Source organism: Muscardinus avellanarius, assembly GCF_963383645.1.
Source record: "Muscardinus avellanarius genome assembly, chromosome: 8".
Lineage (NCBI taxonomy): Eukaryota > Metazoa > Chordata > Mammalia > Rodentia > Gliridae > Muscardinus > Muscardinus avellanarius.
This window is the reverse complement of record NC_137794.1, coordinates 53,999,586-54,024,545: the sequence shown is the minus strand read 5'-3', so window position 1 is coordinate 54,024,545 and position 24,960 is coordinate 53,999,586. Positions and strand designations below refer to the sequence as shown.

Here is a 24,960-nt window from a genome sequence, read left to right as displayed (position 1 = left end):
TAACTCTAATACCTGGTTTAACTGATGTCAGTATTAAAATAATCTCATACTGTCATCTCCCCTCCAAGAACTGATGATATTTGGCCCTAGATTTGTCAGGGGTAGGATCAACTGTTTATAAAGTGTGTTCCTTCCCATTGCTACAATAACAAGCTACAGATTTACTGGCTTAAAACAACACAAATTTATGTCTACAGTCCTTAGGATCAGCAATCTCAGATAGCTACAATCAATGTGACCAGAAGCCTGTGTTCCTTTTGGAAGCTCCAGGGAAGAATTTATTTACTTATCTTTTCTGTCTTCTAGCAGGTCTCCTTCCTTGGTTTGTGGTCCTTCTCCCTCTTCAAAGCCAGCATCTTAGCATCTTCAGATCTACTCTGACTCTTACCCACTTCCTCTGATCCTCCTGTCTCCCTTTTATAAGGACCTTTACATTCATACCACTGAGATAATACAAAAGAATATCCCTGTTTCAAGATATTTAATAACATCTGCAAATTCCTATTTACCAGGTAAGGCAACACATTCACTGGTTCCAGGGATTAGAACGGGACATGGGCATCTTTGGAAAGGTTACGCTAATATTTAGCCTACCACAAAAATTTTCTCAGTTACTTGAAGTTTATTATCAATTTGATTCCCAAACATAATTAAAGCTTTATTTAACTAATTTTCTTTCTTTTTTTTTTTTTTATTTTGCGGTCCTGGGGATAGAACCCAGGAGAATTCTACCTTCAAGATATACCTCCAGCTATATCTTTTTTTCCAAACATAATTAAAGCTCTATTTAACTGGTGTGTGTGTGTGTGTGTGTGTGTGTATGTGTGTGTGTGTGTGCACACGTGCGCGCGAGCGTGCTACAGCATCTCATGCAGATCTTGAGAAAGCTCGATCAGGGGATCTGCAACAGCGTAGATCCCCCATGAAGTATGTCCAGCATTCCTTTCTTCAAAAAAATTATTTTAGGGTTATTTGGATTAATATGTACAACTGGAATTTTATGTATAAACATTATAACTAAAACTGATGGGCAACGGCTTGTGAGAGACTCAGGCAGCAAAGATTTTTTTCCCAAGAATAAAGTTATTGGGCCAGAGATTAAGTTCAAACTGACTTAGTCTGAGCCAAGATTAAGTTTGAGTCAGCCTTGTAAAGTGAGACAAAACATACTGTAACTATTTAAATGTCTGACACCCTGCCCTGAAGTATGTAAATAATAACTTTTTCCATCCTTGGTAATCCTGCTTGCATGGCTATGCCCTTGCTTTTCTGCCGACAAAGAAAGTATAAAAGTTGTAACAAATCCTGAATAAAATGAAGAAGATTGAATCTGATTTCTCTCATCGACCTCAGCTTCCCCTTACCAACACACGAACCTCGACTCTTGCTAGGGCTGTACCCCAGCATGTGTGTGTGGTTCTGGGGATGGAATCCAGGGGGATTCTACCTCCGAGCTACACCTCCAGCTTTATTTCTTTATTTCTTCCAGTACTGGGGATGTAACCCAGGAGCATTCTACCTCTGAGCTATACCCCCAGGTGCCAATTTTTAGTCTTTTTTTTGTGTGTGTGTGGGGGGGGGGTCTAGGGATGGAACCCAGGGGCATTCGACCTCCAAGCTACACCCCCTGCCCTATTTTGTATTCTTTATTTTGAAACCAGGTCTCACTGAGTTGCAAAGGGCCTTGCTAAGTAGCTGAGGCTGTCCGTGGACTGCCATTCTCTTGTCTCTACCTCCTGAATGCTGGGATTAAAAGCATGAGCCACCATGCCTGGCCCCCGGCTCTATTTTTTATTATTTATTTTGAAACAGGGTCTCACTAAGTTGCAAAGGGCCTCACTAAGTAGTAGCTAAGGCTGTCCATGAACTGCCATCCTCCTGTCTCACTCTCCCAAATGCTGAGATTACTAGTGTGCACCACCATGCCTGGCTCTCTTTAACTGCTTTTCAGTTAAAAAAAAAAAAAATCCCGGCACCAGGCTGCGGGTTCCAGCCGGGCTGGGCCTGCCGAGGCAGGGGCTGAGCAGAGACAAGGCCTGACCATGGTGCGGCTCCTAGATGTCGAAGAACACGTGTCGTCCGCCCACTTCCGGAAGGTGGACATGGACTAGTACGACGAGAACAAGTTCGTGGACAAGGAGGACAGCGGCGACGGGCAGGCGGGGCCCCACGAGGGCCAGGTGGACTCCTGCCTGCGGCAAGGAAACATGACAGCTGCCCTCCAAGCAGCTCTGAAAAATCCTCCCATCAACACCAAGAGTCAGGCTGTGAAGGACCGGGCAGGCAGCATTGTCTTGAAGGTGCTCTCATCTCCTTTTTAAAGCCAAGGACATCGAAAAGGCCGTGCAGTCTCTGGACAATAACGGTGTGGATATCCTAATGAAGTATATTTATAAGGGCTTTGAAAGCCCATCCGACAATAGCAGTGCTATGCTCTTACAGTGGCACAAAAAGGCACTCGCTGCTGGAGGAGCTGGATCCATCTTGCAGGTCTTGACTGCGAGAAAAACAGTGTAGCCCTGAGGAGCCGGAGCGCTATGGGAATGGGAGTTGCTGGTACAAAGACCAAAACAACCAAATGCCACCGCTGCCCCGGGGCAGCGTCTATCTCAGCCTTGCCTTCTTGCTTCTTTTTCCTATCTGTAAAGAAGAAAATCACGTGCCAGTTTTCCTTTCATGAGAATTAGGGTAACAGGAAAGTTGGTTCAACAGGAATGTTTCATCTTTGCATAACGATCTCAAGGACGTGTGCACACCAGTGTGTATAGAGTATAATTGACATTCACGTTTAATTGTGCAATTTTTAACCCCCAGTGGCTGGTTTTTGTGTTGCTTTATGTTCTTTTTAACTAATACTGAGAGAACTGATCAGAATTTGAAGCCAGTTTTCTAACTCGTTGCTAATCGTTGATTTAAAATATATACATATGAGAGACTGGCAGCTATTAGCATTACAAAACTGGACCATATGTCCCTTATTTATGCAAAAAAATGTTTTTGGAAAAAATGTTGGTTGAAAACCACTACCAATTTTCAGCTTTATTTCTTCTCTTGCCTCCAGCCTATGCTGGGAGTTTAAGTATGTTACTCCTTTAAGCATCCAATTATCATGGCCTCTTAATTTTTCTTTTTGTTTTTTGTGGTCTCCCAGGGTCCAGAGCAAGGAGTCTTGCTTTATACAAATGTATTTATGAAATATCAGAAAGGATAAGAAACCTATGATGCAGTTCCAACTCTGGGCAGCCTCTGAATGAAATACTATTCCTTTAGAAACAGAGAAGCTGCCTTGGACATTATGAGGGAGGTGAGGGTTTCAGATACCACTTCAGATGCTCTATCAATGTCTTCATTTATAGGATCTCAGAAGATTTGGTTCAGACCCAAAAAAATACACATTCTGTGTTTCAGCTCAGTGTATCTTTTTTTTTTTTTAAAGAAAATGCCACACAGGAAAAAAAAAAAAGAGTTTACTCTGTTGGACAGACCAAATCCATTCTCAGAAAGTGATCGGTGCTTATAAGAAGCTATTATAAAGTAGCTCCAAAACAAACCACCTGAAAGCAGATGACCAAGATGGAACTCAGCCTGTGTTTAGTATTTACATTGTATACCAGTTTCATAATCACGGATTTATATGAAAACGGATGCAGAAATTCTATAAACTCTGCTGTTTTCGATACCTGCTTTTGGTTTCATTTTGTTTTGTAAGAATGATGAACTTCAAAAATAAAATGTCAGTGTTGAATAAAAAAAAAAATCTTGACGGGCATGGTGGTGCACACTTGTAATCCCTGTACTTGGGAGGCGGAGACAGGAGGATTGTGCAGGTTCAAAGCCAGCCTTGCTGGCTTAAAAGACCCTGTTTCCAAATAAAATATAAAATAGGTCTGGGAGTGTAGCCCGGAGGTAGAAGGGTTCCATCCCCAGTACCACTAAAAAAAAAAAAAAAAAAAAAAAAAGAAAAGAAAAGAAAGAAAGAAAGAAAGAAAATATCTTATATTTGACAAATTTTTTTCCTGTAGCATTTTTTTCTGAAAAGATGAATGTCTTCCTATATGTAACACAGTGCCATACTTGGCTTGTTTTAATCCTTAAAGCAAAAAGATCTTGTCAAGAGAGAATCTTGATTACTGCTCCCAAGGTGAGAGTGTCTAAATCATTCCTTCAGGGAGAGTCAGTGAGGCTTAAAGTGGGATTAAAGGGGATAGAAATAGCTTAACTCTTCTGGGAAATGTCTACTAGTACTGAGTTAATATAAATTTTTAATTCTCTAGCAATTCATTTTATCTGTCATAACTCTTGTGCAAGTGAAATGCTGTTAGAATGGAAGGGATTTTTAAGAGACTTAGGTTTTTTTCCCCCCTAAATCCATACATTTCATATAACAGAAAAATAAGATGAAGAATTTGAGCTGGTTGTGGTGACACACGCTTGTAATCCCCGTACTTGGGAGGCTGTGACAGGAGAATCACGATTTGAGGACAGCCTCAGCTACTTAGTGAGGCACTCCAAAACTTAGTGAACCCGTGTTTCAAAATTAAGAATAAAAGCCGGGCATGGTGGCTCATGTTTGTAATCTCTGCTTGGGAGGCGGAGACAGGAGGATCGTGCTGGTTCGGAGCCAGCCTTGCTGGCTTAAGAGACTCTGTTTCCACATAAAAAAGTTAAAAAATAGGTCTGGGAGTGTAGCCAGGAGGTAGAAGGGCTTCCGGAACCCCAGTACCACCAAAAAAAAAAAAAAAAAAGAATAAAAAGTAGTACTGGCTGGGTGTGGTGTCACATGTTTGTAATCTTCCTGCTTGGGAGGCTGAGACAGGAGGATCGCACAGGTTCGAAGCCAGCCTCAGCTACTTAGTGAGGCTCTCAGCAACTTAGTGAGACCCTGTTTCCAAATAAAGTATAAAATAGGTCTGGGATTATAGCCCACAAGTAGAAATCCTCTGGGTTCCATCCCCAGTACCACAAAAAAAAGAAAAAAAGAAAAAAATATATAGGACTGGAGTGTAGCTTGGAGGCAGAATGCCCCAGGTTTCATCTCTAGTTCCAAAAGAAAAAAAAAAAAAGATTTCAAAATGTATGGTCTTTCATGTGTCTTTTTAAAAAAAAGGTCCACTACCATAACTTAAAATAAACACTTATCTATTGGCTCAGCATTTCCACTACTACTAACTTATCTAGTGAAAACATTTGCACAACTAGGCAAAGATAAGTGCAATTCAACAAGGGACTGATTGAAAAAAATGCCACACCCATTCACTGGAGTCCTAAACCACTAGTCAAAAGAATGAGGCTAATATGGAACTCAGTCAACTGAAGGAAAAAAATGTATACTGTAAACATATCATCTTTTTTTTTTTTTTTTTTTTTTTTTTGGTGGTACTGGGGTTGCTGGAAGCCCTTCTACCTCTGGGCTACACTCCCAGATCTATTTTATACTTTTTTATTTTTGGAAACAGGGTCTCTTAAGCCAGCGGGGCTGGCTTTGAACCAGCGCAATCCTCCTGTTTCCGCCTCCCAAGCGCAGGGATTACAAGCATGCGCCACCACACCCAGTTAAACATATTATCTTTAAACATTTTTTTTTTTTGGTAATGCTAAGGCATTATACCTCTGAGCTACAACCCCAGCCTTATTTTGAAATGGGTCTTGATAAGTTGCTGAGAGTCTAAGTTGCTGAGGCTGGCTTCAAATCTTCTACCCTCCTGACTCAGCCTCATAAGTAGTGGTGTTAAGAGAGTGTGCCACTGCACTGGTAAGACATATTATCTTTTTACTAAGGTGAGCCTCAGCTACTTAGTGAGGCCCTTTGCAACTCAGTAAGACCCTGTTTCAAAATAAAGAATAAAAAATAGGGCTGGGGGTATACCTCAGAGGTAGACTACCCCTGGGTTCCATCTTCAGTACTGCAAAAAAAAAAAAAATAATAATAATAGTAATATAAACTGTGCATGGTAGCATATGCCTGTAATCCTAGTACTTTGGAGGCTGGAGCTTGATTATTGCAGGTTCAAGACCAGTTTCAGCAATTTAGCAGGACTCTTAGCAACTTAGTAAACTTTAGTAAAACCCTGTTTCAAAACAGGAAATAAAAAAAGGGCTGGAAGCAGCTTGAAGGTAGAATCCCCTAGGATTCAATCCTCAATCCCACAAACAAATACATACATACACAGACACCCCTTATGATAGAAGTTTAAGAATATATGCTGGGTCTGGTGGCCCACGTTTGTAATCCTAGCATTTGGGAGGCTGAGAGAGGAGAATCGCGGTTCACGGACAGCCTCAGCTACTTAGTGAGGCCCTTTGCAACTCAGTGAGATCCTGTTTCAAAATAAAGAATAAAAAATTGGGCTGGGGATGTAGCTTGGAGGCAGAATGCCTCTGGGTTCCATCCCCAGTACCGAAAAAAAAAAAAAAAGAAAGAAAGAAAAAAAAAAAAAGAATATATGGAGAGCTGGGAACATAGCTCAGACATAGAGGCTTGCTTAGTATTGTGGGAGCCTTGGGTTTTATTCTCAGCACTCCAAGAGGGCAAGGGGGCTAAATATGTACAGACTATAGCTTAGAAATATTCCAAACACTTCCAGACAGGACAACGATGGTAGAATTAAGATGTTTAGCATTATTTTTAATCTTAAGTGACTATATATTTTTACTTGACATTGTGTCAAAATGTCATTGCATCAGTACTAAAAGAAACAACTAGGTAACCTTTACAAGTTATTTCTTTCACTGAACAATCCACCACCTAGTAAATTTTACTTCAATTAAGTGGAGCTTGTGGCAAGAGACACAGGCTGCAGAACGGTAATGAAGAAAAAAGAAAAAAAATCAGGATGATCGATTGTGGATGCCAGCGGTGAAGTTGGGAGTTCGGAGGCCATCCCAGAAGCCAGCAGCTCTGGGAGCCACGCTGGAAGGAGAGTCCAGTCCATCCGGGACGCGGATTGGACGCGCGCGCTCCAGCCCGCCCCGCCTCGCCCCGCCCCTCGGAAGCTCCGCCCCGCCCCTCCGCCGCCTTGGGCGCGTGGACGCCAGGCTCCGCCCCTTAAACGCCCCGCCCCTCGACCGTCCTGGGAGCGGGGACATTAGGCTCCGCCTCTTGAACGCCCCTCCCCGCCTCTCGGCCGCCCCGGGCGCGGGGACGCTAGGCTCCGCCCCTCTGGCTCGCGGCGGGCGACCGCGCAGGCGCAGTGTCTCCTGGTTGTGGACGCGGCGGCCCGGCCGGGCGGGGTGAGTCAGGGGCGCGGCGCTGGGGTCGCTGCCGCCACGCTGCCTGGGCTCTGGTGACCCGGGCCCGCTTCGTGGGCCGGCGGGCCCGGAGAGTGTCGGTCCACTCGCTCCGCGTCCGTGTTCGGGGCGCCGAGCTCCCGGCGGGCCGAGGGAGCGCAGCCCGGCCCAGGGGTGTCTGGGCGGCCGGGTCGGCTGGAGGGCGGGATCCCTGCGGCCCCGCCGCGCCGCCCAGCCCCGCGACCCCTCCTCGGCTAAATCGGGGTGCGTGTGCCAGTGGCCCGGGCAGCGTGTCTAAGCTGGGCTTTCTGGCCGCGTGGTGCTTTAGGAACTCTGGAGTGGGGCTGCCTGGGTCCGCATTCCCACCGAGCACCTAGTGGCTCCACTCTGTTTCAAGTGTAAACTGTGGAAAATATTAGTAAACTGCCTCATAAAGTACTTGTGAGGATTGAGTAGGTTAAAAATGTATAAAATGCTTTTAAAGGTGAGCATGGTACAAGGCAAGTTAAGTGCCATTCATCATTTTGAACCTGGATATTCAAAAGGAGATGGTATCCTTTTACTCTTCTTCCCACCCTGGAAAATAACAGTCCAAGAATAATTTATACGTGTGCGTGTGCGTGTGCGTGTGCGTGTGTGTGTGTGCGCGCGCGCGCGCACACATATATATGGGTTTTTATTTGCACAAACTTTTTTTGCGGTACTGGGAATGGAACTCAGGGGCATTCCACCTCCTAGCTACACCTCCAAGCCCTATTTTTTTATTCTTTATTTTGAAACAGGGTCTCACTGAGTTGCAAAGGGCATCACTAAGTAGTTAAGGCAGTCTGTGAACCGCAATCCTCCTGTCTCAGCCCCCCAAATGCAACACAAACTGTTTAAAAACAAAACTTTTCAAACAAGTTAGTTGCATTTCTTTTTTTATTTTTGGTACTGGGGATAGAACTTGGACGTTCTACCACTGAGCTATACCTCCAGCCTTCTGTTATTAATAATTATTATTACTATTATTATTACTACTACTACTATTATTATGAGGGATTAAACCCAGGTGCATTCTACCTCTGAATTATACCTTCAACCCTAGAACTTGGAGGCATTCCACCTCTGAGATATACCCTAACACTTGTTTTCTTGTTTTTTGTTTTTTGTTTTGGTACGGGGGATGGAACCCAGGTGCATTCTACCTGCAAACTACCCTCTCAGCCCTATTTTTTATTCTTTATTTTGAAACAGGGTCTCATGAGTTGCAAAAGGCCTCACTAAGTAGCTGAGGCTTTCGGTGAACTGAAATCCTCTCGTCTCAAGCCTCCCAAATGCTGGGATTACAAGCGTGCACCACCATGCCCGGCTACCCTAATCCTTTTTAAATGTTTTGCTCTGAAACAGGGTCTTCCTAGGTTGCTGAGCGTTAGGTTGCTGAGAGTCTGGCTAAGTTGGTGAGACTGATATTGAACCTCCAATCCTCATGTCTCAAGCTTCCCAAGTACTGGGATTATAGGCATGTGTCATAACAGCTCATATTATTGTTTATTTTGAAACAGAGTCTTGCTATATTACAAATTCTGGAGCCAGTAATCCTCTTGTCTCTGCCTCCTGAATACTGTCCGGGAAGTACTGGGATTGTAGGTGTGCACCACTGCACTCTGCTGCATATCCTGTATTAAAGAAGAGAAGGTGTTAGGTGATTCTAAAGTAAAAAGTTGTAAAGTTGGATGTTTGAAAACTCACATGAGAAAAATGGCCAGAACATATTTGTGCTAAAAAGACCACAAAGCAGGTCTAAGAGACCTATGCACTGGGAGTCATCAGAGCCTTTACAGGTTGCCTGCCACCTCCTGCACATCCTGGTCTCCTCAATGGCCAATTTTCTTTCTGAGTCAGGACACTAAAGGACAAAGGAGTGACTGATCAAGCAAGTTGGAAGAACCAGGAAGTTGTGATCCGAGAAGGGAATAATGTAGTTAATAAATTAGGGAATTTGGAAAGTTTAAGAGTAAGACCTTTAGAGGGGAAGGTAAGCTGGACATAGTAGTGCACACTTGTAATCCCAGCATTTGGGAGGCTGAAACAGGAGGATCGCGGTTCACTGACAGCCTCAGCTACTTAGTGAGGCCCTCTGCAATTCAGTGCAATTCAAAATAAAGAATAAAGCCAGGCGTGGTGTCGCACGGTTGTAATCCCCGCACTTGGGAGGGGGAGACAGGAGGATTGCACAGGTTCGAAGCCAGCTGGGCTGGCTTAAGAAACCCTGTTTTCAAATGAAAATATAAAAATAGGTCTGGGAGTGTAGCCCAGAGGTAGAAGGGCTTCCAGGAACCCCAATACCACCAAAAACAAAACAAAAAAAAAAAAGAATAAAAATAGGGTTGGGGGCGTAGCTTGGAGGTAGAATGCCCTTGGGTTTCATCCTCAGTACTGGAAAAGGAAAATATGGTGATTTTTAAAAAATGCATAAACTAGGTGTGTTGGTGCATGCTTGTAATCTCAGTACTTGGGAGGCTGAGACAGGAGGATCACAGGTTCTTGGCCAGTCTCAGCTCTTTAGTGAGACCTTGTTTCAAAATAAAGAATAAAAAAATATGGCTGGAGGTGTAGCTCAGAGGTAGAATTCCCCTGGGTTCAATACCCAGTATTAAAAAAAATGCATAGCTTATATCTAAACTCTTTAGAATTAACTGAATTTTTAAGAAATATAGGGAGCCTGATGTGGTACACATGCTTGTAATCCCAGCATTTGGGAGGCTGAGAAAGGAGGATCAAGGTTTAAGGACAGCCTCAGCTACTTAGTGAGGCCCTTTGTATAGCTCAGAGGTGAATGCCCCTGGGTTTCATCCCCAGTACCGTGGGTGGGGGGAATGAAAAATATGCATATGTGTGTGTGTGTGTGTGTGTGTGTGTGTGTGTGTATACACACACACACATATATATATATATACACATCTCTATTTAGATAAAGATATAGAAAATATTAATAGATATGGAGTCTGGATAGTATATATGTATCGTACTATTTTTTTTTAACTTTTGTGGATGTTTAAAATTTTTCATAATAAAAAGTTGGAGGAAAAATGTTACAGCTTGAGAAGATAGAAATGTATTTTCTCAGTCCAGCACTAGGGCATAGAGAGAAAGAGTTTTGCTGTACTTGGCTTGTAGCTTCCATTCCTGGTCCAAAGTGATTTTTCTCAGCTCCTACTGTCAGCTAAAGGGCTGGGAGAAAGGGCAAGAACAAGACACTTTATCCAGAAGCAGAACTTATTTCACTGGTTCATACTTTTTTTTCTTTCATCTAGATGTCATATATCCAGGGATCTGGGGGTATGTCTTAGTTAAAGCCATTATAGCAAATAACCATAGACTGGCTGACTTAAACAATAAGCATTTCTCAGTGCTGAAGGCTGGGGAGTCTAAGATCAAGGTGCTGGTAGATTTGGTATCTAGAGAAATCTAGACCCTGCTTAAGCTCGACTTATCTATCTTGGCCATCTCCTCCTTGTATTCTCACATAGATATAAGGTTAGCTCTCTGGTGTCTTCTCATTACCAGAAGCTAATCTTATTTACAGAGGCTCTACCCTCATGACCTCATTAACCTCCAAAGATTTCATCTGCAAGTACCATCACATTGGGGATTAGATTTCAACATATAAATGTTTCAGGGTGGTGGGAGGATCCATATAGTTAGTCCATAAAAGGGTAGTTGGTAAAAGTGAAATGGAATGTACTCTTTGTATATTGACTTTTTTGTTTGTTTAGTGTTGGGGAGCAAATCCACTCTGTATATTGTTATTTTTTTTTTTTCTTTGTGCTACTGAGGATTGAACTGAGGGCTGTTCTATACAGCCATTTTATTTTATTTTATTTTTTTGGTGGTACTGGGGATGGAACCCTTCTACCTCCGGGCTACACTCCCAGACCTATTTTATATTTTATTTGGAAAGAGGGTCTCTTAAGCCAGCGCGGCTGGCTTCGAACCTGCATGATTCTCCTGTCTCCGCTTCCCAGGTGCGGGGATTACAAGCCTGCGCCACCATGCCCGGCTATTTTGTTCTTTTTGAGACATGGTATTGCTAAGTTGCCTATGCTGTCCTCCAATTTGCCATCCTTCTTTCTCAGCCTCCTGAGTCATGCCTCTGGGATTACAGCCGTGCACCACCATGCACAACTTGATTGATTTTAATAAAGATTTTATTTCAGCTAGTGTTCCCCTTTAATATTAATTTACTAGACCAATTAAAGTTGAGGTCATTTCAGTTTTCATATGCACTAAATAAGATACATAAAATTTTAGTTTTGAAGATAAAATCATATTTATTTTTTTCCCCCTTCAAACTTTTCAGTAAATAACAGATGCGGGTAAAGGATCCATCGAAAGCTTTATCTGAGAAAGGCAAAAGAAATAAAAGACCTTCGATACCTCATGATGAAGATTCTTCAGATGACATTGCTGGTAGGTTGTGATACCAGGCATCCCCAATGGTGTTGGGGAAAAGAAAAAGCACTGTCTGTTTTTAATTAATAAATTAATTACTCTTTTCATTGTTTTCTATGTAAAGTTGAGAATTGAGTTCTAAAATGTCTTGGTATTTTTATTGAGGTTTTGGTTAGCTTCTAAAGTAAATTAAAATTGGCATTTTGGGTTTTTTTTTTTTTTTTTTTTTTGTTCCTTTCTCATGGCCAGTTAAAACCAAGTCTCTAAACCACCAGTGGTTGGCAGATGGTAACACTTAGTTGTTGTGTTTTTTGTTTTTGCGGGTCTGGGGCTGGAACCCAGAGGCATTTGACCTTCCAGCTACACCCCCTGCCCAATTTCTTATTCTTTATTTTGAAACAGGGTCTTACTGAGTTGCAGAGGGCCTCACTAAATAGCTGAAGCTATCTGCGAACTGTGATCCTCTGGTCTCAGCCTCCCTAATGCTGGGATTACAAGCATGCGCCACCACGCCTGGCCAGATGTTAACACTTGGGAGCTGCCAGCTTTAGGATTTGTTTTTCTCTGTTGCCTCTTGTCTTAGGTTTTGGCCTCTGATGATTTTCCTTGTTTCCTTGCAGTTTATCTTTTTATTTAAAAAGACGTTTTTGATATATTGTTTCCATTTTTATTTGTTTACTTATTTTGGTACTGGAGCTTGAACCTAGAGGTATTCTACCTTCAAAATACACTCCTAGCCTATTTTATTTATTTTTTAATATTGAAACAATGTCAGCTGGGTGTGGTGGCACATGCTTGTAATCCCAGCATTTGGGATGCTGAGACTGGAGGATCTCAGTTCAAGGACAGCCTCAGCTACTTAGTGAGGCCCCTTGCAATTCAGTGAGACCCAGTTTCAAAATAATAAAAAATAGTGCTGAGGGTATAACTTGGAAGTAGAATGCCCTTGGGTATCCCCAGTACTGAAAAAAAAAAAAAAAAAAAAAGAAAGAAAAAAAGCCTCCTAAGTATTGGGATTACAGGACAGGCGTGCACTACGCCCACCAGCTTTATTTCCATTTTTAAGTGTTTTAAACTTGGATAGTGTTTCAAGGTAGTTAATTTTGCTGTATTGAAGGAAGGCTGAATTGTATTTTTAAGTATTCTGTTAATGTAGGTTTTTTTTTTTTTTTTTGGTGGTGGTGTTAGAGATTAAATTCAGAGCTATGGGCATGTTAGGCAAGTGCTCTGCTACTGAGATACATCCCCAGCTCCTGATTATTATTATGTTAGCTCTCTGTTTTCTGTAGTTACCACTTTTTTTCAAATTCTTATTACTAGTCTTCCCTGAATAGGGGTGTGTGTGTGTGTGTGTGTGTGTGTGTGTGTGGCATGGGGGACTAAACCCAGGGGTATTCTACCTCTGAATTACATTCCCAGCCCTATTTTATTTTTTATTTTAAAACAAGGTCTCACTAAGTTGCTGAGGGCCTTGCTGAGTTGATGAGACTGGCTGTGAACCTGTGATCCTCTGTCTTAGCCTCCTAAGTACTAGGATTACAAAGTGTGCACCACCATGCCTGGCTTGGTTTATGAATGGGCCTTTCTTTAGTGGCATAGGTCCTTGCTTTTCAAACACACAACCAACTTTAGAATGACTACTTTTATAGCTTGCTGTTGATGTAAAATTAGAAGTTTTAATGCTTTATTCAGATTTATTTTTGTTGAAATTGTATTTTATTATACATAACTCATGGGGAATCACATTATTAGTCTTCAGGATAAAGTGGAACTAATGTAAGTTTATTAACTGACCTCTTTTTAGTTAATAGTAGATAGAAAAGAATGTTAAGCATTTAGGAAGGAAAGTGAGAAAGGTGAAATGCACACACTCCTATTTTTCCTTTTCAGGTTACTTAGTTCTTTTTTTTGATATTTGATCTTGGTAGGTAGTTGTAGTTTCGATGGGCAGATACCTGAGGTAGAGAAATTAAAGTGTTCATGTATTTGGGAAATTAAAGTGTGATTTTGCTCCTTTGGAGAATGTAGTTATTAGAAGACTTAAAAACATATTTGCCTAGTTTGAATCATTGGTCTCCACTCAGTTAACAAGTTCGAAAGCTGTAATAAAGGATCATTATAAGGATCTAGCAAATTAATTATTAAGGAGAATTCTGAGAAATCTGGTCCTATAAATTATACCAGTGTGTGTTCCCCTTTCTCCCAAACAATGAATAGTAACATAGTAAAGCTAGTTTATGTAAAAAACAATTATATATGTGTCTTTTTGGGGGAGGCTTGCTATGGGTTGAGGCCAGGGCCTTTCACATGCTAAACTAGCACATTACCTCTGAGCTCTTCCCCAACTCCTTATATGTGTATCTTTTTTTTTTTTTTTTTTTTCTATTTCTTGCAGAACTGGGGTTGAACTCAGGGCATTCTACCTCCAAGCTATACCCCCAGTCCTATTTTTTATTCTTTATTTTAAACTAGGGTCTCACTAAGTTACGAAGAGCCTCACTAAGTAGCTGAGGCTAGCCGAGAACCTGTGATCTTCCTGTTTCAGACTCGCAAGTACTAGGATTACAAGTGTGTGCCACCACACTGGGCTCCTTAAATGTGTATCATAACAGACAGAGAATACATTCAAAATGCTAAACACAAAGTATCTGTTCAATTAATATTTAACTTCCTTAATTTTATTTATTTATTAAGCTTTTTGTTTTCTAATTAATTTTAGACTCAAAGGAAGGTACCAAGAAATGTCTAATGATGTCCCATATATTCTTCACCTAGCCTTCCCTGATGTTAGTATTTTGCATTGTATTAGTTCAATGTCAAAACCAGTGATAGAACTCTTAGCTTATTCAGTTTTTTCCAGATGTACACACACTTGTGTGTGTATGCAATTTTATTACATGTGTAGTTTTGCATACTTCAATAACGTGACTGTACCATCACCATCCAGAGTGTTACCCATTTATCTGTACAGCCCCTGTCCCTCCTACTCCTTGGCTATAGCCCCTGGCAACCACTAATCTGTTCAACTCTAATTGTTATTTCATGAGTGTTATATAAATAGATGTGTATAATATGTATCCTTTTGAGTTATTTCATTTTTTAATTTCCATGCCTTTTAGTTAACAGTGCTTTTTAGTGTGTGTGTGTGTGTGTGTGTGTGTGTGTGTGTGTGGTACTGGGGAAGGAACCCAGGGGCATTCTACCTCCAAGCTACACCCCCAGCCCTATTTTTGATTCTTTATTTGGAAACAGAGTCTCACTGAGTTGCAAACGGCCTCACTAAGTAATAGCTGAGCCTGTCTGCAAACCTCTGTCTGCAAACCACCATCCTCCTTTCTCAGCCTCCCAAATGCTGGGGTTACAAGGGTGCGCCACCACGCCCAGCTTAGTTAACAATGTTTTAATGTACCTTTTGCTTATTAGTGGTAGCACTGGTTCAGCCAAGAAACTGTTCACATTTTGCTTTATCTCATTCAGTAGGTTTAACTTGCCAACACATAAGCCATGCTGTCAGTGTGAATCATGTGAAGAGAGCAATAACTGAGAATCTGTGGTCAGTTTGTTCAGAATGTTTAAAAGAAAGGAGACTCTATGATGGACAGCCAGTACTCCCTTCAGATATTTGGTTGTGCCTCAAGTGTGGTTTTCAGGTAAGGAAAGTGCTGTTTATGCTGAGTATGTTGTATACCTTTCATAAATGCATATAAGAGTTGGGCTCTTGGTCATACCTAGGACTGACGATAAATTTTTCCATATTTTTATTTTTATTTTTGTGGTACTGGGGAGTTGATTCAGGGATGGTCTACCTCTGAACTTTACCCTAGCCCATTTATTATTTTATTTTATTTTATTTTATTTTATTTTATTTTATTTTTTGCGGGTCTGGGGATGGAACCCAGGGGCATTCGACCACCGAACTAAACCCCCTGCCCTTTTCTTTCTTTCTTTCTTTCTTTCTTTCTTTCTTTCTTTCTTTCTTTCTTTCTTTCTTTCTTTCTTTCTTTCTTTTATGTGATTTTTGGTGGTACTGGGGGTGAAACCCAGAGGCTTTCTACCTCCGGGCTATACTCCCAGACCTATTTTATATTTTATTTGGAAACAGGGTCTCACTAAGTTGGTGAGAGCCTCACTAAGTAGCTGAGGCTGGCTTTGCACCTGCGCGATCCTCCTGTCTCAGCCTCCCAAGCGCGGGGATTACAAGCGTGCACCACCACGCTTGTATATAAAGCCCGGCTTTATTCTTTATTTTGAAACCAGGTCTCACTGAGTTGCAGAGGGCCTCTCTAAGTAGCTGAGGCTGTCCGCGAACCTCGATCCCCTGGTCTCAGCCTCCCAAATGCTGGAATTACAAGCGTGCGCCACCACGCCCAGCTAGCCCATTTATTTTTGAGGTACTCAGTATTAAACCCAGGACATTATACCTCCAAGTTACACCCCCAGCACCACACAAAAAAAGAAGTTATTGATATAATAAAAATTTTTCTAATGAAATTTAAATTATGCACTTAAAAAAGAGGAATTTTATTGTCATGCATAGAAATAGGACCACTTCAGGGATGGCTAATTCAAGAGAAAGAACATTAAAAACTGATGTTTCTTTTATTTTTCTTCTATGCCATCCTCACTTCATGGTTTGATGATGATGATGATGATGATGATATAAGTATATAATATACAACAATCACCAGAGCCCAAAAAGAGAGTTCCCCAAAAGTATAGGATTATAGGCATATGCCACCAAGCTCAGTAAGATTTGACTGTCTTTCAAGTTGTATTAGCCAGAATTATAGTTTTTTTGTTTTGTTTTGTTTTGGGTTTATTTTGGTGGTACTGAGGGTGGAACCCAGAGGCTTTCTACCTCTGGGCTATACTCCCAGACCTTTTTTATATTTTATTTGGAAACAGGGTCTCACTAAGTTGCTTGAAAGCCTCACTAATTAGCTGAGGCTGACTTCGAACCCGTGCGATCCTCCTGTCTCAGCCTCCCAAGCGTGGGGATTACAATCATGCCCCACCATGCCTGGCTTAGTTTTTTTTTTTTTTTTTTTTTTTTTTTTAAACACACTGGTGAATAAACCCAGGGACATTCTACCTGTGAACTACACACCCAGTCCTATTTTTTTTTTTTTTTCAGTACTGTGGGTGAAACCCAGGGGTATTCTACTTCCGAGCTACACCCCTAGCCCTATTTTTTATTCTTTAATTTGAAACAGGGTCTCACTGAGTTGCAAAGAGCCTCGAGGCTGTCTGCAAACTGCAGTCCTCCTGTCTCAGCCTCCCAAATGCTGGGATTACAAGCATGTGCCACCACACCTGGCTCCCAGTCGTATTTTTTATTCTTTATTTTGAAACAGGGTCTTGTTAAGTTGCAGAAAGCCTCACTAAGTAGCTGAGGGTGGCCATGAACCTGTGACCCTCCTGTCTCAGCCTCCAAATTACTGGAATTAAGCCCAGCCAGTATTTCAGTTTTTTTAACTGAGTGAAATTACTATGATCTGTTTGTGTCTCACTGTTTCTCATTGGGGTTGGATGAAGTGTGTACAGGAATGGGACATGGGAAGAGGGCATGCTGGCCTACAGGATGTTCAGTGTTCCATAAGGTGCAAGACTGAGCATCGATACCTTTCTAAATGATAAGGGAAGTAACTTGGCTTATGATTGTGTGAGGTAAATATTATATAATGAAAAGTAAGCCTCTTAGCAAATATGAAATTTAATAAAAAGCATTATTTTTTTCTGAAACTGTTCTACCTTTCTTGAAATGAAAAACAAAACTATTTCAGAAATTTTTTTAATACAATATATGTTTGGATTCTTTTGAAGCAAATTTATATGTAAATCATGCAAATAGCATTCTGTTAATTTTCAGGGATGTGGTAAAAACTCAGAAAGCCAGCATTCACTGAAGCACTTCAAGAGTTCCAGAGCAGAGTCCCACTGTATTGTGATTAATCTGAGCACATGGATTATATGGTAAGTACATTAAAAAAAAAAAAGATACAGATATTTTATCTGTTTATGTTTTCTTAGCCTGAACACAATCTATAGGGTGTGTGTGTGTGTGTCTAGAGGGGGGTGTTGCCTCAGCCTCCCCAGTAGCTGTGATTACAACATGTGCCACAACATCCAATTTAAAATTAATATTGTACATAAATATAAAATCTAAATTATGGGAAAAAATCTAGTTTTCCTCCTTTTTTTTTTTTTTTTTTTTTTTTTTTACAGTACTGAGGATGGAAACCAGGGGCATTCTACCTTCAATCTATATCCCCAGCCCTATTTTTTTTTATTCTGTATTTTGAAACATAGTCTCACTAGTTGCAAAGGGCCTCACCAAGTACCTGAGGCTGTCCGCCAACTGCAATCCTCCTATCTCAGCCTCCCTAATGCTGGGGTTACAAGTGTGCACCACCACACCCGGCTTTCCCCCTTTTCTATAGTATTTTCTTTGTACCATAAAGAAAAATTATCTTTAGTTGATTTTTCATAATGAATTTGACATAGAAATCCAAAGTTTTAGTGGTACTTCAAGTGGCCTGGTCATTCTCTGTGGGGGAAAGGGAGAACCTCTGTGTGTATGAGTTTCTTATTTATAGATATAAAAAACCTAAGCCAGGCATGGTGGTGCATGCATGTAATCCCCATGCTTGGGAGGCTGAGACAGGAGGACCACACAGGTTCGAAGCCAACCTCGGCTACTGAGTGAGGCTCTCAGCAACTTAGTGAGACCCTGTTTCCAAATAAAATATAAATTAGGTCTGGGAGTATAGCCTGGAGGTAGAAAACCTGGTTCCACCCCCAGTACCAACCCCCGCCCCCAAAAAAGATATTAAAAACCTACTTATATATACATAAAATATATATAAAGTATACTTATGTTATAAGCTTATATAATATACAAATATATGTATATGTTTTTTATGCGTGGTACTGGAGATGAAGCTCAGGGGCATTCTACTTCTGAGCTATACCCCGAGTCCAATTTATTTATTTATTGGTACTGGGGATGGAACTCAGGGGCTTTCTATCTCCGTGCTATACTCCCAGACCTATTTTATACTTTATTTGGAAACAGGGTCTCCAAGTTTCTAAGAGTCTCACTAAATAGCTGAGGCTGGCTTCGAAGCTGTGTGTCTCAGCCTCCCAAGCACTGGAATTACAAGTGTGCACCACCACGCCTGGCTCTGATACATGCCTATGTCTCAGTATTTGTGAGGCTGAGACAGGAAGATTGCAGGTAGCAGGCCAGTGTGCAGTAATTTACTTACAGAAGAAAAAATAGATTAGAACTGGGTGTGTAACCCAGAGGCAGAACCCTCTTCTCACTCTTGAGTCCTTCCCTAGTAACACACACACACACACACACACACACACACACACACACACACACACAGAGAGAAAATAATTAAAATGACATTTGGGAGCTGGATTATGTTGGCATACACCAGTAATTGCAGGATTGTAGGTCTGAGACTAGCCTCTGCAATTAAGTGAGCCTCTCAGCCACTTAGTAAGGCCCTGCTTCAAAATAAAAACTGTAATAGGGCTGGGGTGTAGCTTGAAGGTTCAATACCCCTGGGTTCTATCCCCAGTAACCAACTCACACCCACAATCACAGTTGGGGGTCTATAGAATCACTTTTCCTGTCAAAGGAAGATATTCAAGTTTGTAAGATGTATCTTTAGGAATTTATTTATTTATTTATATTGGTGGTACTGGTGGTGGAACCCAGAGGCTTTCTACCTATGAGCTATACTCCCAGATTTATTTTACATTTTATTTGGAAACAGTCTCAGTAAGTTGCTGAGAACCTCACTAAGTAGCTGAGGCTGGCTTCGAACCTGTGTGATCCTCCTGTCTCAGCCTTCCAAGCGCGGGGATAACAAGCATGTGCCATCACGCCTGGCTATCTTTAGGAATTTAAATATGCTTTTTTTTATTCTAATTTTCTTTTACTTTCTCTTTCTCTTTCTTCTTTTTGGAACCGGGGACTGAACCAAGGGGCATTCTACCTCTGAACTAATCCCCAGCTCTTTATTTTTTGTTTTGAAACAGTCTGGCTAAGTTGTTGAGGCCCCAAACCTGAGATTTTCCTAAATCAGGCTTCCAAGTACTAGGATTGCAAGTGTGCACCACCATACCCAACACCCCAGACAAAATTTAAAAAGTATTGCTTTCTTATCTCTTTAAGTGGCACTTTTGTCACTTAGTGATTGAGCCAGAAACCTGGTAGTTTTTGTTGTTGTTGTTGTTGTTTGTTTGTTTGTTTGTTTCCTTAAATTAAAAAAAAATTTTAAGCCAGGCATGGTGTCACATTCTTGTAATTCCAGTACTTGAGAGGCTGAGACAGGATGATCACACAGGTTCGAAGCCAGCCTGAGGTACTTAGTGAAGCTCTCAGCAACTTAGTGAGACCCTGTTTCCAAATAAATATAAAATAGGTCTGGGAGTGTAGCCCGGAGGTAGAAAGCCCTTGGGTTCCATCCCAAGTACCACAAAAAGAAAAAAAAAATTAACCTGTTAATAAAAGAAAATAGAATGGTATGATGAATTCCTCTATCCCCTAAACATCAATTCATAGTAACTCTTGTTTTTTCTAGATATTTAAGGTAATGTATGAAATGTATTTTTTCTTGCTGAGAATAAAACCCTGGGCTTAGGTGTGTTAGGCAAGCACTCTAACACTGAGCCACATTCTAGCTCTGTAAAACTTTTTTAAAAATTATTTTGGTATTGGAGATTGAACCCAGGGGTATTATACCTCTGAGGTACCCTCTATCCTTTTTTATTTTTATTTTGAAACAGGGTCTCTCCAAATTGCTGAGTATCTTGCTAAGTTACTGAGGCTGACCTGGAACTTGCAGTCCTCCCAAGTACTGGAATTACAGGTGGGCACCATTGTGCCTGGCATGTAAGCTTTCATTTGAATGATACGGTTCTGTGTGAATTGTCCTGTCTCTAGACTTACCTAATGCCTTTCTCTCTGTATTTCCTCCCATATAATTTAAAGACAAAAGTGGTCAAATAAGAATTGTGTTACTAATGTGAAAAATTAATGAAGGTGCTTTCATAATATTTGTTTAAATTTTTATTTTTCAGGTGTTACGAGTGTGATGAAAAGTTATCAACACATTGTAATAAGAAGGTTTTGGCTCAGATAGTTGATTTTCTCCAGAAACATGTTTCTAAAACACAAACAAGTAAGTTAAACAATTGCTAAAGGAATTTGCATTAAATATGTTTTAGTCTTCATATAAAGAGTTTATAAATTCATAAAGAATAACTTAGATTTCACTATGACATCTTAGCCTTAGAATTTGAGTAAAGATATTATACGATACATATTTTTTTTGTACTGTGGATTGAACCCAGGAGCATTCTATCTGTGAGCTATACTCTTAGTTCTTTTTATTTTTTACTTTGAGATAGGGTCTTGCTAAATTACCACATGCTGGTCTTTAACCTGCAGTCCTCCTATTTCTGTCTCCCAAGCACTGAAATTAAAGGTGTGCACCAAGCACTGAAATTAAAGGCGTGCATCACTGTATCCGACTTATGCCGTGTGTGTGTGTGTGTGTGTGTGTGTGTGTGTGTGTGTTACTGAGGGTGGAACCCAGGGCTTTTCTACCTCTGGGCTGTACTCCCAGACCTATTTTATACTTTATTTGGAAACAGAGTCTCACTAAGTTGCTGAGAGCCTCACTAAGTAGCTGAGGCTGGCTTTGAACTTGTGCGATCCTCCTGTCACAGCCTTCCAAGTGCGGGGATTACAAGTGTGCACCACCACCTCAGCTGCCATATATTCTTAAGTGGCAAGTCATAATAATATATATGATATATTTCAAATACATATGTATACCATAGCTATATCTACATATCATTGATATATCAATATATAGATGTATACCAATATGGATATCAATATTGATACATATTCATATATAATATACACATCAGTTATGTATTTGTATATATAACTGATATATAATTTTTTTGTGTGTGGTACTGGGGATGGAACCCAGGGGCTTTCTACCTTCAGGCTACAATCTCAGACCTATTTTATATTTTATTTGGAAACAGGGTCTCACTAAGTTGCTGAGAGCCTCACTAAGTGGCTGAGGCTGGCTTCAAACCTATGCGATCCTCCCGTCTCACCCTCCCAAGTACTGGTACTACATCAGGCCCTTGTTTTTATTCTTTATTTTGAAACAGGGTCTCACTAAGTAGCTGAGGCTGTCCTCGAACTGTGTTTCTCCTGTCTCAGCCTCCCAACTGCTGGGATTACAAGCATACGCCACCATACCCAACTTATATAAAGTTTTTTATAGTATTAGAAATTGAACTCAGGACATGGTCTGTGCTAGGCAAATGCTCAAACAATGAGCTACATCCCCAGTCCTCATAATGTTTTTTTGTGATGTATTTACATAACTAATATGAGGAGCTGAAGAATGTAGTGACTAGATCATTGGGTTTTAAAAAATTAGACAGTTTTAGCCGGGCGTGGTGGCGCACGCTTGTAATCTCCGCGCTTGGGAGGCGGAGACAGGAGGATCGCACAGGTTCGAAGCCAGCCGCGCGCTGGCTTAGGAGACCCTGTTTCCAAAATGAAAATGTAAAAATAGGTCTGGGAGTGTAGCCCCGAGGTAGAAGGGCTTCCAGGAACCCCAGTACCACCCAAAAAAAAAAAAAATTAGACAGTTTTGAGTTTAATTTAGGTTCCCCACTTATTGGTTATGTGGCTTTTACTCCTTATTTTCCCTACTACAAAATTGGGCTGCGAATATTATTTTGTGGGGTTGTTCTTAGACTTAGAGGTAACACTTCATAAAGATTTAGAAAAAAATATTCATAGAAACACTTCGACAGAGCCTGCCATGGTGGCATATGCTTGTGATCCCAGTATTTGGGAGGCTGAGACAGGAGGATTGCGGTTTGAGTACAGCCTCAGCCACTACTTAGGCCCTTTGCAACTCAGTGAGACCCTGTTTCAAAATAAAGAATAAAAAATATGGCTGGGGGTATAGCTCAGAGGTAGAATGCCCCTGGGTTCCATCCCCAATACAGTTAAAAAAAAGAAAAAAAAATTACAAAAACACTTGGACAGTGCCTACTTACTGCTTATGAAACAACGTCTTATTAGCTGCTACATGAGTACAGTGAGGTTCTTGTGCTAACTGCCTGCAGTTAGGCCAGACTTCAGTTAAGGCCTCTTGTTGCCCATAGACTGCTCTTCATCAGGCACATGAAAGTTGAGGATTTCTAGCCACAGCATTTCTGACTAACCAGCTATAAACTGGGGGCTTCCCACTACCTCTTCAGATTTGATAACTTGCTAAAATAATTCAGAGAATTCAAGAAAGTTAAAGTTGTGAGCCGGGTGTGGTGGCACACACTTCTAATCCCAGCATTTGGGAGGCTGAGACAGGAGGATCGCAGTTCGAGGAAAGCTTCAGCTACTACTTAGTGAGGCTCCCTGCAACTCAGTGAGACCCTGTTTCAAAATAAAGAGAATAAAAAATAGGGTTGAGGGTGTAGCTCGAAGGTAGAATGCCGCTAGGTTCCATCCTTAGTACTGCCAAAAAAAAAAAAAAAAAAAAGAAAGAAAGAAAAATACTGTTTATTATAGTAAAAGAAGATACAAATCAGAATCAACCAAAAGAAGAGGCACATAGGCCAAGGTCTGGGACAGTCTCAAATATGAGCTTCTTTTCCACTCCACAGGGATGAAGTTCCTACCCCTCTCTCCCACACAGGTTTCTACAGCAGTATACACATATACATATGAGCATTGTTCGCCAAGGAAGCTCACTGGAGCTTTGGTGTAGAGAATTTTTACTGGAGTTTTATTGTGTGGGTATGATTGGTTGAGTCATTGGCCACTTTGATTTAATTCAGTTTCTAGTACCTCAATTGTCTAATCTCATTGTTTTCTTTCTGGCATGGCCTGCCTCTCCTAATTGTCTCTTTTGCATAAATGGTCCAGGGCCTTCAGTGAGTCACTTTGTTAACATAAACCATCAACTGCAGTCCCAGGGGCCCCTGTGAATAACAGCACTCCTCTCACGCTGGAAATGCCAAGGATTTAGAGAGTACTTGCCAGGAAACTGGGACAGAGGCCAGCCAAATTCTTTAATATATGGCAGTAATATATTATTAACTTTATAAATTATATAGTTGTCTAACAAACAAGTAATGTATAATGTATATAATATAAATTTAAGAACATAAAGGGAACCAGTTTCTTTCTTTTTTTTTTCTTTGCGGTACTAGAGATGGAACCCAGGGGCATTCTACCTCCAAGCTACACCCCAGCCCTATTTTTTATTCTTTATTTTGAAACAGGGTCTCACTGAGTTGCAAAGGGCCTCACAAAGGAGCTGAGGCTGTCCTCGAACCACAGACCTCCTGTCTCAGCCTCTCAAATGTTGGGATTACAAGCGTGCGCCACCACACCGGCTAGGAACCAGTTTCTTTTTTTTTTTTTTTTTTGGTGGTACTGGGGTTCCTGGAAGCCCTTCTACCTCCAGGCTACACTCCCAGACCTATTTTATATTTTTGAAACAGGGTCTCTTACGCCAGCGCGGCTGGCTTCGAACCTGCGCGATCCTCCTGTCTCCGCCTCCCAAGCGCGGGGATTACAAGCGTGCGCCACCACGCCCGGTGTGGAACCAGTTTCTTTATCTAAAAATAGTAAGTACCTCCCACATATCAGGTATTACACTTATTTAGTATGTAATAATGAAACACAATTGATCTTTTTTTTAAAAATCATTATTGGCCCAAGGAGTTGGTACAGAAGTGTATAACTTCTGGTAATTGGTACAATGGAACAATTGCAGAGATAGGAATAACCTGTTAGTCACAATAATGATCAAAGGAGGCCAGTATGGCTGAAATATAGTTTGTTGGAGAGTAGAATGAGATGAACTTATGAGGTGAATAGGCTGGCCATGAAGGATATTGTAAGGAGTTTCATAGTAAAAAGTATTTATTTGCAGTAGGCATGGTGGTATATGCATAATCCCAGTATTGAGACAGAAAGACTACAAGTTTGAGGCCAAGCTCAGCAACTTTGCAAGGAGGATCGCGGTTCATAGACAGCCTCAGCTAGTTAGTGAGGCCCTTTGCAACACAGTGAGACCCTGTTTCAAAATAAAGAATAATAAAAAATAAGGGCTGGGGATATTGCTCAAAGGTAGAATGCCCCTGGGTTCTATCCCTAGTACCACAAAATAGATTAGATAGATAGATAGATAGATAGATAGATAGGGCTAGTGGTATGCTTCAGAGGTAGAG

The 24,960-nt window shown here is 41.1% G+C and overlaps 1 protein-coding gene and 1 pseudogene across 6 annotated transcripts in view; both read left to right on the top strand.

The window, feature by feature from the left end:
- The first annotated feature begins 2,058 nt into the window (after positions 1-2,058).
- LOC308266456 (actin-related protein 2/3 complex subunit 5-like) lies at positions 2,059-2,517 on the top strand (annotated as a pseudogene). The gene has a single exon. The product of its transcript is annotated as an actin-related protein 2/3 complex subunit 5-like (transcript).
- A 9,062-nt stretch (positions 2,518-11,579) lies between these two features.
- The window catches only part of USP45 (ubiquitin specific peptidase 45), a gene marked incomplete at both ends in the record, with an annotated part of 83,718 nt that continues 70,337 nt past the window's right edge, over positions 11,580-24,960 (top strand). For 3 of the 5 annotated variants that reach the window (XM_080700196.1, XM_080700195.1, XM_080700193.1), the window contains 4 exons: positions 11,580-11,679; positions 15,139-15,311; positions 17,531-17,634; positions 20,761-20,861. In XM_080700196.1, coding sequence (XP_080556322.1) covers positions 11,580-11,679; positions 15,139-15,311; positions 17,531-17,634; positions 20,761-20,861 — 478 coding nt within the window. The remainder of the gene's footprint in view (positions 11,680-15,138; positions 15,312-17,530; positions 17,635-20,760; positions 20,862-24,960) is intronic. The other 2 variants (XM_080700197.1, XM_080700194.1) reach the window with 1 other exon arrangement.